This window comes from Labeo rohita, chromosome 1 (genome assembly GCF_022985175.1).
Source record: "Labeo rohita strain BAU-BD-2019 chromosome 1, IGBB_LRoh.1.0, whole genome shotgun sequence".
Classification (NCBI taxonomy): Eukaryota; Metazoa; Chordata; class Actinopteri; order Cypriniformes; family Cyprinidae; genus Labeo; species Labeo rohita.
In genome coordinates this window covers 47,179,707-47,200,204 of record NC_066869.1, presented here as the reverse complement: position 1 = coordinate 47,200,204, position 20,498 = coordinate 47,179,707, and the positions used below count along the sequence as shown (strand labels likewise).

Genomic DNA, 20,498 nt, shown 5'->3' with positions numbered 1-20,498 from the left:
TAATTAATTAGTGTTTTAGAGTAATTTACAGTGTACTGAGCATGGTACAACACAGAAAAGTATGAGCATATTTATGAGTGCAATATTGCAATAAATTACATACTGCAGGTGAGTATTTATAATAAACACTTTTCAATATTTCACATTTCAGTCAATTTCTCTGCTATTTGCGTTTATATAGAGAGATCACGTCTGAGAGAATGAGATGAGATTTAATATTCTGCTTTCATTTGCAACATTCAGTTGCACTGACACATCTCATGTCTACATATCTTCATATTTCCAACACCCTTCAGGCATCTGCTGGAAACTTACATGGTTATTGAGTGACCGCAAGCATTGTGGAAATGAACATTTAATCAGACTGAGGTTTGAAACTGGACGGGGTGTTTAAGAGAGTGGAGAGTGTGATGAAGAACTGTTATGAACGAATGCCAAAGAATATTAGATGATATTTCAGAAACCACAGATACACAACAATTGTGGTATCGGCTAATTGATTATCATAAATAACACTGCACAATGCATCACTGGAAAGCCATATTTAATAAGCAAGAGTCGGTTAGCTGGCAGATGCTGTAACTATGCCTAGCATTTCCTCCACTGGCAGCTATTAAAAAGTGAAAAGTATTAACAATATTCTATTTTAAAGCATTTTCTTTTAATTAGCACACATAAAATGACACTACTACCTCTGTAAAACAATCTGACAGAGGTCTTTACATGTCTGTTTAACAGAAACCTTGGAGCTCTCTGTCTGTCAATCATTTTTGCTTAATTAGGTATTCTGGAAATGATTGGCTAACACATTTGTGAAGGTACTTTGACATACACTATGTTTTGGGCTTCAGTCTAGCATAAACTAACCAAACCTCTGCCAAAAAAAAAAAAAAAAAAGTTTTCAATTATTAAAATAATTTTTAAAAGAGGAACGTATAAGATTAAATTAATCTTGTATGAAAGAGGGATAAACGCATAATTTCCCAGCAGCAGTGACACACAGAGACAGCATCAGCGTTTGGGTTCCCAACATGAAGCACTTTATTTTTCTGCAGGGTGCCATAACTCATGACACACTCGGAGCTATAATGCCTGCAAATGGCCACACTAATGGCTGCCGTATCTGTGTTTGTATCCTGGACAAGTCGAGAGTAAATAAGAGAGTGTTTAGACACTCAACACTGATTTCATGTTTGACAGGGTTTTGAAAGAAGTCACTCAAAATGGGACGGTGAACCCTTAATTTACCTTAAAAAAAAGCCAGTTTGACTGGGGAAATTGTGGTTTAGTTGTTTGGATCGGCATTAAGCTGGAGTTTGTGGGTTTATTTGGGCTTTGCAACAGCTGTGAGCGAGTCTGCTCACCCGTAGAGTCTCAGTCATTCATATTTATGGGTCTGAACTCTGGCAGGTTTCCAGCTGTTCACTTTCAATAGCTGAGATACCATAATTGATTTAAAAGATTTCATGTGAGATCAATAAGAAATTGATTCAAATACATTTACAATAGATATACTAAATAGCTATGATAGGGACAATTCACCAAAAAATAAGGGATGATTTGAGGGACATAAACAACGAAATGATGATGATGGATGGATGGATGCATGGATGGACGGACAGACGATGAACGGATGATGGATGGATGGATGAATGGATGGATGGGCGAAATGATGGATGGATGGATAAATAGACAAATGGATGGATGCATAGATGGACGGATGATGGATGGATGCATGGATGGACAAAATGATGATGGATGGATGGACGGATAGATGGCTGGATGGATGGATGATGGATGGATGGATGCATGGATGGACAGAATGATGATGGATGGATGGATGGATGGATGGATGAAATGATGATGGATAGATGGATGGATGCATTGGTGGATGGACGGATGATGAATAGATGGATAGATGGACAAATGGATAGATGCATAAATAGACTAAATGATGGATGGATGAAATGATAATGGATGGATGATGGACGAAATGATAATGGATGGATGCACTGGTGGATGGACAGATGATGGATGCATGGATGCATGGATGGACAAAATGATGATGGATGGATGGACGGATAGATGGCTGGATGGATGGATATGGATGGATGGATGCATGGATGGACAGAATGATGATGGATGGATGGATGGATGCATTGGTGGATGGACGGATGATGAATAGATGGATAGATGGACAAATGATAGATGCATAGATAGACGAAATGATGGATGGATGGATGAATGGAAGGATGAAATGATAATGTATGGATGATGGACGAAATGATAATGGATGGATGCACTGGTGGATGGACAGATGATGGATGCATGGATGGATGGATAGATAGATGGAGGATGGATGGATGGACAGATCAAACAATAGGGGGATAGAATAATAGAATGAACAAAGAATGGGTGGATGGATGGAATATTATATATACTGTATAATGTATATAATATATAATATAAATGTATAATGGTTGAATGGATGGCCAGATGGATAGATGGATGGACAGAACAACAGATGAATAGATGAACTGTTGCTAAACAACAGGTTTTTTTAAAATAAAAAATGCAAATGATTAATTTGAATCAATAAATAGTTTTTTTAAGCAGCTCATTAAAATGAACCATCTGAGCGAATCGGCTTGCTTAAATGAATCAGTCTTCCTATTCTAGTAGAGCGCATTTGATTATTCAAACCTCAGATCGCTTGGTTACAAAGCTGCATGCATAATACAATGTGACATAAAAACATCACATCAGTGTAACAATTTGTCACACGAAACTGATTCTTGTTGAACTTGGGGTCTGAGAGCATGAATGAAAATACTTCTGTTGTCATTATTTAACACCAGAAGTTGTCCTTACAAATTATGATCAGCATAGTAATGAGTGTGAATTACTTGAGTTTGAAAAATGCTGTTTCTTCCCTGAACAAAATGATCATGTTCTGCAGCAAGAAAATCTAATAATCCGTACAAAGAGCCACATGATCGTTTTATTTTGATTAGAAACTTAAAAATAATGCAGAAACGTAGTTAACCTAGTACTGTCACTACATTTAGTTGTTTATAGTTTATAGAGCACAATGAGGGCGGCTCTGACAGCTAGTGAACAATCTGAGAGCGTCTCTCGAACATCTCATCAGTGATGCATAAGGATGCGTCCACCTCCAGATCCTGCTTGATTTGAAGTATCTATAAGTAATATTTTGTTGATGACAGTCCTGGTCCTATGAGGAGCTTCCCCACTATGATTCACTGAGCATCAGGGCGCTCCGACGAGGATCATTATCGTTCATTTTCATCATTCTGTGACACGACGGGTCATTTTCGGCAGGCCTCTTCAGAGCGGAGCATTAGTTAAACAAGCACAATGGCGGTGCTTCATCTGTACGTCCCCCTCGTTATCAGACGACTGGATGTGAATGTTATTTTAATTCCTGCATTGCTTAAGATTCCCTCTCCCTACCAGCTGTGACCACCGACGGCTGCGGTAATATACAGAGCTTCTTGATGTCACACAGCCAGCAGGTTTTCACCACGACGCCTCATTTAGACGAGCCGCGTGTCGTCTGGACCGCTTGGCCTCTTTTTGATTCATTAGCAGGCAGATCAAACTTTTAAAGCTCCGCTTTCGGTCGTATCTGATTTTGAGGGGCACCATTAACAAAAGAGCATCTATGCAGTCACAGTGAATAATGCATTAAACTTTCTGTTTCTGCAGAATGCCAATTAGACCTGCTTTTGAACTCTACTTGGATGAGAAAAAAAACATCTTTACAACATTGGAATGGAATTTATGTATAGTTCTGTTTATGGTTCATCAGTGACTCTGATTCTGACATGTCATCAGACTTACCAGTGTTATGCGCCTTTCAAGATTGAATTGAGAATGTCTTTCACATTTTGGTTAAATTATTCAATTTGAATTTAATTTGAACAAAAAAAAAAAGAAGAAGAAAGAAGAAGCAATACCTGAAAAAGGCCATTATTAACCAGAAAAGCAAAGTTTGTCAAGTTTGTCTTTGAATGTTAGCGTGATAAAGCCTTATTTTTGAAAGTTTACATTGAGTTACGAATGGTAGAATGTTAAATAAAACAAGAGAACAAAAGATAAAAATACCAAATGGTAGAATAAAAGATAGAATTAACGACGGATAGAATGATAGATTGAAAGATACAACAACACAGACAGAACAACAGATAATGAACAGCGGAATGAATGATAACTAACAAAAGAACTAGAGATGCAAGTAACAAAATAGATAGAATGAACAAACAATAGATAGAACAATAGAATGATAAATAGATAGATAGATATAGATAGATAGATAGATAAAACAATAGAACGATAGACAAAACGATAGAACGATACAACAACAAAGCGATAGCTAGAATGATAGACAGATATAGATAGAATGAACAAACAGATAGAATGATAGATAGATAGACAAATAGATAGATAGATAGACAAAACGATAGAACAATGCAATGAGAGAACGATGGATATAATGATAGATAATAGATAGACAGATACAGATAGATAGAATGAACAAACAGATAGAACGATAGAACAATAGATAGACAGATAGATAGACAAAACGATAGAACGATGCAACGACAGAACGATAGATAGAATGATAGATTATAGATAGACAGATATAGATAGATAGAATGAACAAACAGATAGAACGATAGAATGATAGATAGATAGATAGATAGATAGATAGATAGATAGATAGATAGACAAAACGATGCAATGACAGAACGATAGAAAGAATGATAGATAATAGATAGACACATAGATAGAATGAACAAAAAGATAGAACGACAAAACGATAGATAGATAGACAAAACGATAGAATAGATAGAATAAACAAAGATAGAATGACAGAATGAAAGAATGATGAAACGATAGACAGATAGATAGATAGATAGATAGATAGAATGATAAATAGATAAATAGATAGAATGAACAAAGACAGAACGACAGAACGATAGATAGACAGATAGATAGATGATAGAACAACAGAACGATATAACGATAGATGATAGAACGACAGAACGATCGAACGATAGAATGATAGACAGATAGATAGATAGACAGATAGATAGATATAGATAGATAGACAAAACGATAGAACGATACAACCACAGAACAACAGAACGATGGATAGAATGACAGATACACCGTCACTACTAACAAACACCGTCTATTGTTCGTTTGCAATAAATGCCATTTTATCTTTTAAAGAGCTGGTGTACCAGTGTTGTTTTTGTTTTGTATGGTTGTTAGGCTATAAAGTTAGAGCTAATTATTGCTAAGGGATGCTTCTTTAAAACCACTACACAACAGTTCCCATCTCAGCGACACTGCCTGCTGTTTTTCTGCAAGCAATCGGTTCTACAGCACCTCTCACTCTACATAACCACTGATGAGCAGCGTATCATGAGCCTCCAATGCCATAATTGGCCACTGAAGTGCCCCAAAAGCACCCCGGTCCATTAAAGGACCCATTTAAATACAACAGGATCATTACAGCTCATCAGGTGCGAAAGATCACCTTCAAGCGATAGCTCTGAATGAAGAGCCGGGGGGCGATATCATGTAATCCCGTCCTGAGACAGGCTATTAATTAACAAGTGCTCACCGAGGGACCAGCCTGCACTTCCTCTCATTGTGTCTCCTTACTGGAGATCGATGCAAATCCCTGCCGATACGTCTCGCTGACGCCTTTTGTTTTCCATACTAAGCACGCAGCGTCTGGATTCGCTGCCAAACACGAGAGAGCGCGCAGGTGACATTGACAAGGAGCTGGGTGACGCGTCCTTTTGTGCGGAGACTCCGGCGCACTGAGCCAGAATCACACGTCTTGCATCTGTTAATATTTTATTTATTACTCTCACGCTGAGGGAAGACAACGTTGGCGTTTGTTTCTGTTGCATTTCTTTATTTCCCCTCGATGTGAACCGCTAAAGCTCGGTCCAGGTGCTCACACATGTCTTTCAGGGTGACAGCGCAGGAGCTCAATACTAATCAAAAGTTTGTCTAAACTGAGTCATTTGAATCTGGTGGGTTTTAAGCATCACCAGCCAATGGTTTTAAGTGACAGGTGAGTATCGGCAAGACTGATTTTTTTTCTCCTGTGTTCTTTATTTTCTTTCTTGTACCTCAGCAGCTTTAGGGTTTGAGAGATCGAAGCAGACCAAAAACTACTGAATATTTCAATACTTCAGCAACTCCTGCTGAACAACAAACCATTTTAACTTCAACTGCACCACAACACATTGTCCTGATTAAATGATCAAATGTACAGCAGATTGTGTTTGTCTGTCAGATCTGAACTGGAAGACAGACTGAGATTTACAGAAAACTCTTTTTCTTTTTTTTATGCATTTTAAAGTGATTTGTGCATCTAAAATCACTGGTAATGATAGATAGATAGATAGATAGATAGATAGATAGATAGATAGATAGATAGATAGATAGATATGACATCAGAATTCCTACACCCTAGCAACCACCTAGAACATCTTAACAATGACTCAAAACATTACAGCAACCGCCTAGCAACCAACCAAGACACAATAGCAACCACCCAACAAACAATTTGCAAGCAACCACTTTTAAATGTCCTAAAACCACACAGAAAACCCTAGCAACCACCCAAAATGCCATAGCAACCACTTAGCAACGTCTAGATACTGTCTAGCAACCACTCTGCAATGCCCTAGCAACCATCTAAATCACCATAGCAACCATCTTGCAAACCATTTGCAAGCAACCACATTTAAATGTCATAAAAAAACACCCAGAAAACCCTAGCAACCACCCAAAACACCATAGCAACCACCTAGCAACACCTAGATACTGTCTAGCAACCACTTTGCAATGTCCTAGCAACCACCAAAACACCATAGCAACCACTTAGCAACACTTAGATACTGTCTAGCAACCACTTTGCAATGTCCTAGCAACCACCAAAACGCCATAGCACCAACCTAGCAAACAATTTGCAAGCAACCACATTTAAATGTCCTAAAACCACCCAGAAAACCTTAGTAAGTACCCAAAACACCATAGAAATCATCTAGCAACACCTACATACTGTCTAGCAACCACTTTGCAATGTCCTAGCAACCATTCAAATCACCATAGCAACCACCCAACAAACAATTACAAAAAAGCAAGCAACCACTTTTAAATGTCCTAAAACCACCTGGAAAACCACCAGAGCAACCACCTAGCTACGCACAGCAACCACTTTGCCACGTCCTAACAGCCACTCAAAACACCATAGCAACCACCTAGTAAACAATTTGCAAGCAACGGCTTTTAAAGATTTATTTTTTCGCATTTTACAACGGCGCTGTACGTCGGAGCGCAACGGCTTTTAAATGTTCTAACAATCACCCAGAAAACCCTAGCAACCATCCAAAACACCATAGCAACGCCAAGATACTTTCTAGCAATCACTTTGAAATTTCCTGGCAACCACCCAATGAACAATTTGCAAGCAACTACTTTTAAATGTTCTGACAACCACCCAAAAAACCTTAGCAACCACCAAGCACACCATCACAACCACCTAGCAACCACTCAAAACACCAAAGCAACAACCTAGCAAACAATTAGCAATCAACCACTTTTAAACCATAAAAAACACCCAGAAAATCCTAGCAATCACCTAGTAGCAATGCCTAGATATTGTCTAGCAACACCTACTAACCACTTTGCAATGTCTGAGATCCCACTGAACACCCTAGCCACATGACAGCAAGTTTTGCACAGGCAAGCAACATGATTTCATCATGCATTACTGCATTACCTGAAAATAAACAAAAGCATTACAATCTTGCTTATAATAACAGTATCTTGTTTTAATGATATTTAATGCACATATATTTACTAGAAATCAGGATGAAGACTTGCCACTTTGACTCTGTCACATAAGCAGTTGTTGTTTTGTCTCAGTATCTAGATCCAAACACAAAGCGCCACTGCTGACTGTGAGCCCCATCTGCGTGACTTATCGACAGTCGTACTGGCCGCCGCATCGACAGCTCAAGCGTGACGTGGTTTTGGACGGAGTACTGTCCAGAGGATGAGCAGGAGAGATGGTGATAAATGAGCGCGTCGTCACAGCGTCCCATGAATTATGAGAGGGGCATGAGGCGGCGCTGACACACCACGGCAGATTGACAGGAGGAAAAGGAAACACCGGCGTGATGCGACGACGCGTTTAGATGACCCGGAACGCCCCATCCAGACAAAAAGCGCGGGGCGATTAATCAGACGAGCATACGGGAGATAGAGGAGGTTTGGAGAGAGAAGCACGCGGCCCTTGAGCTTGATTTAGCGGGGCCACGGGTCAGAGATCCAATCCCCTCCGGAAGATGAAGTAATTACCAGATGGCCACTTTGATTTGTTCCACTTTTTTACAACCACGTTATTCGTGATTGCATAATTCATTTGGAGGAGGGAGGAAATGTCTGGAAAAATGTTTCTATACGCTTGACCCTAATTCCGCCTCTTAATTACACTCTGATATCAAGCGGCAATGAAAGTCTGATCTAATTCTGCCGTCCATTCAAACGTCGGATGTGGTATTTCCTACTTGTTATCTCTGACTTATGATGGTCAAACGATGATGTACACAGGAACAAAGTGACTTGCATTTGATTAGCAGGTCTACAAGTTAACAAAAGGACATTGTTTACTGTATCAAAGGAATAGTTCAGCCAAAAATGAGCAGAATAAGAGTCCAAACAGCTGATAAAAACATCACAATAATCCACAACTAACCTGGACTGGAGTGATGTGGATTACTTGTGGACTATTGTGATGTTTTTATCAGCTGTTTGGACTCTTATTCTGACGGCACCCATTCACTGCAGAGGATCCATTGGTGAGCAAGTGATGGAATGCTACATTTCTCCAAATCTGATAAAGAAACAAACTCATCTACATCTTGGATGGTCTGAGGGTGAATAAATTGTCAGCAAATCTTCATTAATGTTCAAACATTAACTGATTTCCTCTTCCATGGTGCGTCCAAGGCTCAATTTTCCAAATCCTTGAGATTACTACTTACATATAGTGACTATTCTTCTCCTCTCAGATGCTCCATTCCCTGAACCCCAGCATCCGTCCTCATCATCACAGTCTCCGCTGTATCCGTCTCCACTTCCGGTCTCGATTTGGTCCAGGGTGCCGAGCTTTGGGATTGACTTGCCCTGCAACAGCTGGAACACATACAAGACACTGATTTTAGTATTTCATTATTTATTTTCATTGCTTTTAATCAGATTTCAAACCACATGAAAGTGGGGTCCGTAATTCATCTGGTTTCATGTGCTTCTTTTGCTGTTCAGACCACAAACAACTAACCAGATTTGAGTTTTTACAAAAAGAAAAATAAATAATGAAATTAAATTAAAAAATGGTACTGTATCAGTTTCTGGCTGATACTCAAGGCTTTTGAATTATTATTATTATTATTTATCAATATTGGATATTTAATTATGCAAGCTAATTTCCTTTATTTTTGCTTTTTGAGTACTCATTAGGTTATCCATTTTTATACTGTACATTATAATGCTGTGATGCAAAAATAAATAAATAAATAAAAATAATTTTTAGAATAGTTAGTGATCGGGTATGATGTATTATTGGCAACGTATAGGTCAAAATTATCGATTTTTCTTTTATGCCAAAGATCTTGTTCCATGAAGATATTTTGTAAATTTCCTACTGTAAATATGTCAAAACTTAATTTCTGATTAGTAATATACAAAGGTGATTTTCTCAGTCTTTACATTTTTTGCACCCTCAGTTTCCAGATTTTAAATATTTGTATCTCAGCCAAATATTGTCCTATCCTAACAAACCATACACCAATAGATTTTATTCAGCTTTCAGATGATGTATAAATCTCAATTAAAAAAAATAAATAAATAAAAAATACCCCTATTACTGATTTGTGAAGATTGGACATAAGCCAGTACAACCTATTGAACAAACTGCACATTTATCTTTCAAGGCCTGGTTTTCATTGACATACACTCAAACAGGATGAGAAATAAAGGTTCATTTTGAGTCCAGACGCTATGAGTGTTCAACCTTCAATGACCAAGTTAAAAATATACTGTAAGAACACAAAACATGCATTCTCAATTGATATTATCCAAAACCATTCAAACAGACATGCATTTCCAGATACATAAAGCTTTTAATGGAAACATTTGCAAACTGAACAATTAGTTTTTAGTATCAACTGTGGATATGTTCAGCATTCAAACAATACCCACAGCAGCACAACTCCATCCCCTGAGATCCGTGCCTGGATATGATATCCTTCAATTACCAGAACTAACTTTTGCAGAGCTAGGACGGGTTAGCATCAATTACAAACTCTGAGTGCACTTGAGCCATATCCGCTCAGGGTGCAGGAACATTTAATTATCTCATTGAAATGCAAGACAGCCTCTCAGATATTGAAAGCGCTTTGTATTTATCAGGTAGAGCGCATTGGGCCGTTGCAATTGTCTGTGGTAATTAGCAGCTGTAGTGGCTCAATATCTGCCGATTAAGTGGCTGAACTAATGGATCAGCAGAGCCATGATGGATGAGTGACTGCGACTCACACGCTTAGAGGTCACACGGAATCGACACGGAAATCTACAATCAAAAATGAAGCCACTGGCGAATGGAGGACTATGATTTAGAATGGCATAATTAACATGCATAGATGACCCACTACATTTGGCAACATGTGCAATGCATTCAACTTAATAAACAACAAAATTGCTAAAGAAACACACTAAATAACCATTTTTATTTCTGGAATTGTAACTAGATGCCATTTAGAAAAGATATTAAGTTTCTTTACCTATTTCCTCTTTAAACATACTGTCAAAAATGACAGCGTTTTAAATTAATTTAAAAATTGTACACTATTTTATTTGGCAGCAAAATTGGCTTAAATGCAAAATAACCATATTTATTTCTGAAATGATATCTACATATCACTCACAATTTCCACTTTCTTGAACCATTATTTAATCAGACTGCCAAAAATTACAAGATTTGTAAACAAAATTTTGATTAAAAATGTAAAAGGCATGACATTTGGATGCCTTTTTACATGCAACATGCAACATATTGATGATATGTTACAGAAATTTATTTTGATTGGAATCAGATTTCAAACCACATAAGAAAGTGGTTTGCATCAGGTTTGTGAAAAAAAATAAAAAATAAAAAAATAATGAAAAATTTTTGCTAGTCAGAACACAAACTACTAAACAGATTTAAGTTAAATAAACCTAAATCAATAATTAAATAAATAAATAATTAGGGATACACAAAATAAAAGTATATTTCAAAAGTAAAATATATATATATATATATATATGTATATATATATATATATATATACACATTAAAAAAAATAATAATAATTTTTTTTTTTAAAAATTGTACACTTTTTTGAGTGCAAAAATGGCTTGAAAATGCAAAATAACCATAATTATTTCCAAAATTATACCTACATATCATTCAGAAGTCACAATTTCCACTTTCTTATACCAATTATGTAATCAGACTGCTAAAAAAAGTGGTTTGCATCAGGTTTGTAAACAAACAAACAAAAAAGGATTTCTTTTGCTAGTCAGACCACAAACTACCAAATAGATTTAAGTTAGATAAACCTAAATAAATAAATAAATAAATAAAGAGGGATACATAATATAAAAGTGCTATATTTAAATATTAAAAAACGATTTTAAACTTAATTTAAAAATTAACTATTTTATTTGACTGCAAAAATTGGCTTAGAAATGTGAAATAACCATATTTATTTCTAAAATTATATCTACATGTTATTCAGAAGTGATATTAATCACAATTTCCACTTTCCACAAACAAAATTTGATTAAAAACGCAAAAGGCATTACACCTGGAATGCATTAGCATATGGTAGTATTCCATTCTAAACACAGTCAATGAATAAAACAATGTCTTTTTTATTGAGCAAACATATTAATTCAGTTTATTTTACATGTATTTCATTTACTTGCTTCCATTTCACTTTGATAAAATGGTTTCTTCAAAACGACCTCAGTCTATTCCCATTGTACGGTATGTGTCCTTTACTATAAAAAGTGTTTTGAATGTTTCTCCCGAGGCACGCAGGCAGAAAAAAGAAATAATACAAAAACAGCAGAATGCTTCAAATGCATAAATTACTTTCAGTCAGGCCTGTAGCAAATATATGTTACCCTTCTGTAATTTTCTTTCCGACCGTAGCCAGAAAGCCTGAAGCACGGAAGGCCTTTATCTCGCCGAGGTAAAAATGTTCCGTCTCTTATCTGTAGAATGACCACGTTCTCCTCTAACGGTGAGGTGCATTGTTCCTCTAGGAATCCTCAATGTTCCTCCACGGTTTGATTGACCGCCCGAGGTTAGTCGGCTACCTGCAGTGGATGAAACTTCAAAATCTAGCTCCGGTGCAACTTTTCAAACACACAACACGTTTGAAATGGCAAAAAAAACAGGAAAATGACCTGCTGTAGTAGAACAATCATCTTAATCTGAATGCATCTATTTAGCTGGCAGGCAAACCTCTTCAGTTCATTATTGCTTCTAACCAGAGGCAAAGAAATAATCTGAAAAGTGTGCATAATGCAGCATTTACCAGCTTGGCTCATGAATATTAATTATGTGATCTAAGGTAGCACTTACTGATCTACTGAAAAGATGCTTGAAAACCTCTGAAATCTCATTTTCTCATTACGGTTCACTGCAGAGCACGACTCTGTCTAATGCGGTAGGTATGACAGGCATGCTGGTCACTGAGTTTATTTAAACACAGTAATCATCTGTAATCATCTCCATAAATATCAGGAATGAAACGATTCTCGTGTTTATTAGTAACCAAAACATCACGTTCACGCTATGAAACTCCTCCATTCCGTTCGTCTTTGAGATGACTTTTTGAGTTTCTGAAGAACTTGTTAAAAAAGACTAGAAACGATTTGAAGACCTGAAAGTGAAAATGATATCTCTGGAGAAGCACTGCTTAAAGACTGTCATCTTGTGTGAAGATTATGTGAATTCCAGCTACATTTCTAAGTGGTCTGGTTATCTTCCAAGAAATGCCTTTGCTTTTGGCATCACAACATTTGTGTCACTGAAACATCAACGGCAACATCAAAAAGAGGACAAGATCAAAGTTCAGCCATGAACCTTTTAGCAGCACATACATGACCAACACAAACAAGATAATGAGGCTTGTTTATGTATACCATATAAGCAGTTCAACGAATATGCATTATATAAGCTTATTTTTCTATGGACATTATGATTTTATAACAATCTTCCGTTATTAAACTAAAGGAGAAAAAGAAGAAAAAAAAATTTCTCATGTGGAGGAAACCATGAAAAGTTTATTGTCCAATCCAGCAAAAAATGAATGGGAAAGACGTTAAAAGAACAGTTCACCTAAATGTTCTAATCAATTACGAACTATTTAATGTCATTTAAACCTAAGATGATTTTTCTTTTTCTGCAGAAAGTATAGCAGGACGTCAGTACAATGAATGGGAATGGGAGTGTGAACTGTCAATCTCCACTACATAAACAGACCATAAAAGCAATTTAACACCCAGAAATATGCAACCTGTGTGCTATATAACAATATATGCTATATAGTGTATTCTATAAGCTTCAATTAGTGTATGTTTTTCTGTAGGTTAAATAGGTTTCACCAGTAGGTGGTGGCAAGTGATGATCTTTATGAGTGAATCTTTGGTTTACCGACTGAACTGATTCATTCAAATGGATGATTCACTTAGGATTCACACTTAAGAGTCATGGAATCACTCCCTTGTTAAAAACAAGTGACTGTCTAAATGAGTGCAACATTGATTCATTCAGAATTCAAACAAAAGACTTACTTTATGATTGAGTCACTGAATCACTCCCTCATCTGATACATTCAAAACACCGATTCATTCAAGATTCAAACAAAAGACTGTCTTTATGATTTAGTCGTTGAATCATTCCCTTGACTGATGTTTAAAACAGTGAGTCATTCACTAAAAAAAAAAAAAAAAAAAAACAAGTGACTGTCTTTATGGGTGCAACATTGATTCATTAGCTCACCTGATTCATTCAAAACACTGATTCATTCAGGATTTAAACAAAAGACTGTCTTTATAATTGAGTCATTGAATTACTCCCTCAACTGATATGTTCAAAACAGTGATTCATTCAGAAACAAAACAAGTGAGTGTCTTCATGACTGAATCACTCCCTCAACTGATATGTTCAAAACAGTGATTCATTCACCAAACACACACACACACACACACACACACAAACACAAAAACTGACTGTCTTTATGGGTGCAACACTGATACATTCAAATCACTGATTCATTAACGATTCAAACAAATGACTGTCTTCATTACTGAGTCATTAAATCATTGTTTTAAAGATATTTTCATAACAGTGATTCATTCAGGAACAAAACAGGTGAGTGTGTTTATGATTGAGTCAGTGAATCACTCCCTCAACATATATATTTAAAACAGTGATTCATTCACAAAAAAAAAAAAAAAAAAAAAAAAAAAAAAACAAAAAAAAAAAAAAAACAAGTGACTGTCTAAATGGGTGCAACATTGATTCATGAGCTCATCTGATTCATTCAAAACACTGATTCATTCAGGATTTAAACAAAAGACTGTCTTTATAATTGAGTCATTGAATTACTCCCTCAACTGATATGTTCAAAACAGTGATTCATTCAGAAACAAAACAAGCGAGTGTCTTCATGATTGAGTCACTGAATCACTCCCTCAACTGATATGTTCAAAACAGTGATTCATTCACCAAAACACACACACACACACACACACACACAAACAAAAAAACTGACTGTCTTTATGGGTGCAACACTGATACATTCAAATCACTGATTCATTAAGGATTCAAACAAATGACTGCCTTCATTACGGAGTCATTAAATCATTGTTTTAAAGATATTTTCATAACAGTGATTCATTCAGGAACAAAACAGGTGAGTGTGTTTATGATTGAGTCAGTGAATCACTCCCTCAACATATATATTTAAAACAGTGATTCATTCACAAAAAAAAAAAAAAAAAAAAAAACAAGTGACTGTCTAAATGGGTGCAACACTGATTCATTCACTCATCTGATTCATTCAAAACACTGATTCATTCAGGATTTAAACAAAAGACTGAATGATTGAGTCATTGAATCACTCCCTCAGCTGATATGTCCAAAACCGTGATTCATCAAGTGATTGTCTTTGTGGGTGCAACACCGATTCGTTCGCGTTACAGATTCGTTCAAAACACTGATTCATTTTATCTTTATGATTGAGTTAATTGATTATTTTGTCCTTTTCAAGCACTAAAACCTAAAATTTGAGTTCTAATATTCTTTTCATGATCAAATCAGTTTTACATAGATAAAATGAAATGTATTTTCAATTGAACATCCTGTTTTACGTGGTACAGCATCACATTAAAGTAGTAAAATGGGGTGCAAACATTGCTTTATGTGCAGGAGTGTGTTTCAGTTTCAGTATGCATGTGTATGTGCATAAAAAGAGAACAGAAAGCTAGATATTCTTGTCAAATAGCAATGAGCCAGTCTGATTAATCTATCAATTCATGCATAAGTGTACATGACCCTCAAATAATATAATTGACCAACGATTACACAAACACACAGGACATTGATTTTGAACTCTTTCTCGCCAAATGGAGACTGATGGAGAATATCTCTGTCATTATTTGAGCTAAAGGACCCAGGAAGAATAAAGGAGAGTGAAGGACAGTGGAAGAACTAGTTGAGACGCTCAATTGAGATTCAAACAAAAGTAAAAGTAATGCCTCTCTCTTTTCTCATGAAGCAAAAAAAAAAAAAAAATCCAATTCTTCTCTTCTTAGCTCTTGAGGCAGGGCTTAAATTTCTTTTTAGATTTGACGTCTGACTCAGATCTTTATGAAAACAGAACTGCACATCATGAAACGCTCAGAAGGGTTCTATACGTGTGTTCTATAATTCAGCATCCTTGTACAGCCTATTGTGTAGTATTGAGCGGTGCACTAATGCAAGTCCTGCACAACCCTACGGCCTGCCTTACTACAAAGTACTGTGGTAGTACCATGATACAGTGATAGGTTCACATGGTATTACTATGATACTTTTGAAATACTGAAATGCAGGCATCATTGCTTTTACACGGAACTACAACGTAAACATGGTAGTACCACAGTAAACAAAAAATGGTTGGGATGAATTACATTTGTGTTATGGAGAAACTTTACAACAGGCTTAAATATTAATGAAAATTATTTAATGTAAGCCAATTATTAATTATTGCTGAAATATTTGACTTTTACACATTAAAAAATACTATAATTAAATATTTGTACATTTATACTTAACAACTAACTAAATATAAGAGTTTATTGAGGCAAAAGTCATAGTCAGTAGTGAGAATTGGATTTTTAAATATCAAATAAATTTCAGTGTTATATCAATTAAAATGCAAAACAATTAACAGTTCAATTTTATTTGAAAAAATATAAAAATAATAACAAATATTTGAAATCCTAAATCAAAATTTGTGTGCCAAAAAAACATCAACAAGTCTCATTTTGGGGGGAGGGGAAGGAAAAAAACAGATTTTCCTAATGTAAAAATAATAAAAACAAATTTGCTATTAACTGAGATGCTGGCTTCTTCTCTTGAGTGGAATCATAATATTTTAATGTATTATTAATGAGGCATTAAAATCTGCTCCAGAGTAGTAGTCGGACCAAAAAAGAAGCTATTTGTCTTCATTTTAAGTCAAAGATGGTGGACGGTGCTGAACCAACAATCCCTGCAGATATAAATAATTGGAGTTTAAGGACAACATCTATGAAAAAAACAGCGTCACTTTAAGTACTATCTAATAACATACTGAAGAACAGAGTGACATTTTCCTTAAATATGATAATAAAACCTTCCAGGTCTTCTAGTATTACTGGGCTTGTAAACAAGTTAAGGCCTACAAATTTCTACCACCTTGGCCTTGACCATGCGCCCTAACATACACTTTGTAGGCCTTCGTTTGACATTTACTGTCACTAAAGCTGCTATTAGCGGGCGGTGCATGGGATGCTCTTTGTAGCCTTAATAACAGGCTGAAAATGACGAAAGGCCACCATTGACTGTCAGTCATGAAGGGCACGATGGCAAATCGCCCCTCGAATGCCTTTAAACTGCCAGCGACTGTTTGCAACTGTTTCCACATCCTGCTAATTTTACCATGAGTATCTTTCTCACGCAAAACATGAAAAATCTATGGATTTTCAGGAATGTTTGCACAACAACGATGCACTGTAAAATGCTTTTCCTTTGCGTTTTTCAAATGTTTGGAGCACAGACAATCCCTGTTCATGCACGTTCACGAAAATGACTAAAAACGCTGTATTATGCACGCAAGGCCAGTAGTTGGCGATGTCACGTAGTAAAGAAATTTGGGCATGACTATGGACTGAACACAAAATATGCATGCATACATCACAGTTTTCACAAATTGGTGTTTTTATAGTGTTTATAGATAACATATGTGACCCTGAACCACAAAACCAGTCAATAAGGGTGATTTTTTTTAAAATTAAGATTTATACATCATCTGAAAGCTGAATAAATAAGGCCAATATTTGTCCGAGATACAACTATTTGAAAATCTGGAATCTGAGGGTGCAAAAAAATCAAAATATTGACAAAATCACCTTTAAAGTCGTCCAAATTAAGTTCTTAGCAATGCCTATTACTAATCAAAAATTAAGTTTTGATATATTTACCGTAGAAAATTTACAAAATATCCTCATTGAACATGATCTTTACTTAATATCCTAATGATTTTTAGCATAAAAGAAAAATCGATAATTTTGACCAATACAATATATTTCTGCTATTGCTACAAATATACCTTTGCTACTTAAGACGGTTAATTTGTGTCATCCAGGGTCACATATAGACAAAATAATGGCATTGTTTTCAAAAACTTCAAAAGCAATTTCAGGCATCCAAACTGCCGTTGTTGTTTAAATGAACAGCAAAAATGCATAAAAACAGTGTTGTGTAAACACCCCTTTAGACCTAAAAACACTTAAAAACCACATCAGATACCTTTAATATCTCATATATGTGACCCTGGACCACAAAACCAGTCTTAAGTAACAGGGGTATATTTGTAGCAATAGCCAAAAATACATTGTATGGGTCAAAATTATGGATTTTTCTTTTAAAAATCATTAGGATATTAAGTAAAGATCATGTTACATAAAGATATTTTGTAAATTTCCTATCGTAAATACATCAAAACTTTACAACTTTAAAAGCGATTTTCTCAATACTTCTCAATACAATAAGATTTTCAAATAGTTGTATCTCCATCCATTACCATTTGTCGATTTTTCACCAAAGACATTTTGGAGAAACATCTGAGACAAAAAGAAGCATAACTGAGATCCATTAGGCCATGAAAACACAACTTCTGAGTTGAGATTTGACTAGAAACATTGACATGTTTCTCTTTTTATGTTCTTCAAAACATCTCATAACACAACAATTTTCTTCTCCAAGCACAGTGCATGTTTATTTGGCATCCAAAACGTGATTTATAATTTCACGAAATGGCTTAATTTATTAGTCTTTGTTCTTCATGAGAACAGACTAAAACTAAACACAGCTGCACCAATAAACGTTTGGCAAACCAGCAATGGGAGATTGCATAAATGTTTGTCTTATTTCGACGGAATAACTTATAAAGAACATTATGAAAAACTTGTTTCATTGTCTTCGTTGGCTATATATCAGCCTGAATAGCTCAAGCAGACTTTAATAAGTAAGAGCACAGATCGGGTGAGATGATATATAATTGTTTTCGCAACCCAACAACACGAGAGCACCTTTTGACCCAGCGCGTGTCAATCAAAGACCTAATCTCCACCCGTTTCCCCAAGGCACGAAACAAAGCTGCTTTTATTTGACAGAGGTTGATTGCGGCGGGCAGCTTTGGGAAAGCGCTCGGGTCTGACGCGGCTGACGGCTGATTTATCGTACAGTCTGACAAGCCTATTAGCCCTGCGTCTGTAAATGAAAGAGCTTCGTCAGAGCCTTAATTATAATGCTGGCCGCAGGTACATTGATTTGTTCCACAGGGTGGAGAGAGAGTTCAGAACGATCCCAACATAAAGTACACCATACAAACTACAGGTCAGCTGCTGCATTCGATTCAGATTCAGATTAGTTTTGAAGGAAGATATTGACTAGAAGTGAAATTACATACCTTGAAAGTGAACAGGCTTTAGATTGACACAACGGTGCCTGGTCATCATTATCTCCTCTAATAAGAATAACATATTTCTTCAGATATTTCTTCACTAGAATGTAGAGATATGCACTGACTTTCAGTAACACTATATATGATGTATATAATGCTTGTATGTCATTTAACATACATAAAGCACGGTACTGCTTTACCGCGTCTGAGAAATCCAGAAGCGCTGTTGGCTGATTTGTGACGTCATGATCATTTTATTTATTAACTTGGCGCCGAGTGAGAACATTGAGTTTTGGCATGACATTAGAGCAAATCTTTACTCTACAGAAAGTTTGTTCTTCCAAATCCAGTCTTTAGGGCCGACTGTCCACACTGAGAGATCCAATCGGATTGTGTGTTCAGGACGTGTCTCATTTGCTGGTCGCTGTAGTAATGATGCACACTCGAGCACGCTGCCAAGTGAGTTTTCCTCTATAAAATAAAGAAAGCTGACAGAAAGCTGGACATTTGTTGTCTTCTCGTGTGCATTATGGCTTCAAAGCGTGGTGGAAAAGGGCTTACACGAACAAACAGAAACATGTCTCCAGAAACCGGATTTCAAATCATTGTCAAATGTGGATTAGCTTGAATTTGGCACCCAATTCTGACACAATCACAAGAACATCACGATTTGAATGGCTAAAAAAAAAAAAAAAATTTTAAATAACACACACCTGGTTTGGATTGGGCTTGTAAAAATCATGGTTCATGCAATTTTCAATTTATTCAAAATGTAAACAAGAAAAATATATGATTGGATATTCCCAATTATTGCTGTTTTTATTAAGACTATGACAAAATAAATAGATTAATTAATAAATACATAAACACATAATCAATCAATTAATAAATGAATCAGAGTCATCCAATCCATTTGACTGAATTAATTGAACATTAATTCAACTTTTCTTTTTTTTTTTTTAATAAGGAATCAATACATCCAACAATCTTCCAATATATTTGAATGAATGAATAAAAAAATCCAAACATGAATGAATCAACTGAACAATCATCCAACTACCCAAATGAATGCATCTATGAATCAAAACAACCACTGAACCCATTTTAATGGAA

General features: G+C 36.0%; 1 protein-coding gene across 1 annotated transcript in view; it reads right to left on the bottom strand.

Annotated features, from left to right (window-relative positions):
* The window catches only part of gpc5a (glypican 5a), a 214,701-nt gene that overhangs the window by 53,940 nt on the left and 140,263 nt on the right, over window positions 1-20,498 (bottom strand). The window contains exon 7 of the mRNA XM_051120702.1: window positions 9,102-9,252. Coding sequence (XP_050976659.1) covers window positions 9,102-9,252 — 151 coding nt within the window. The remainder of the gene's footprint in view (window positions 1-9,101; window positions 9,253-20,498) is intronic.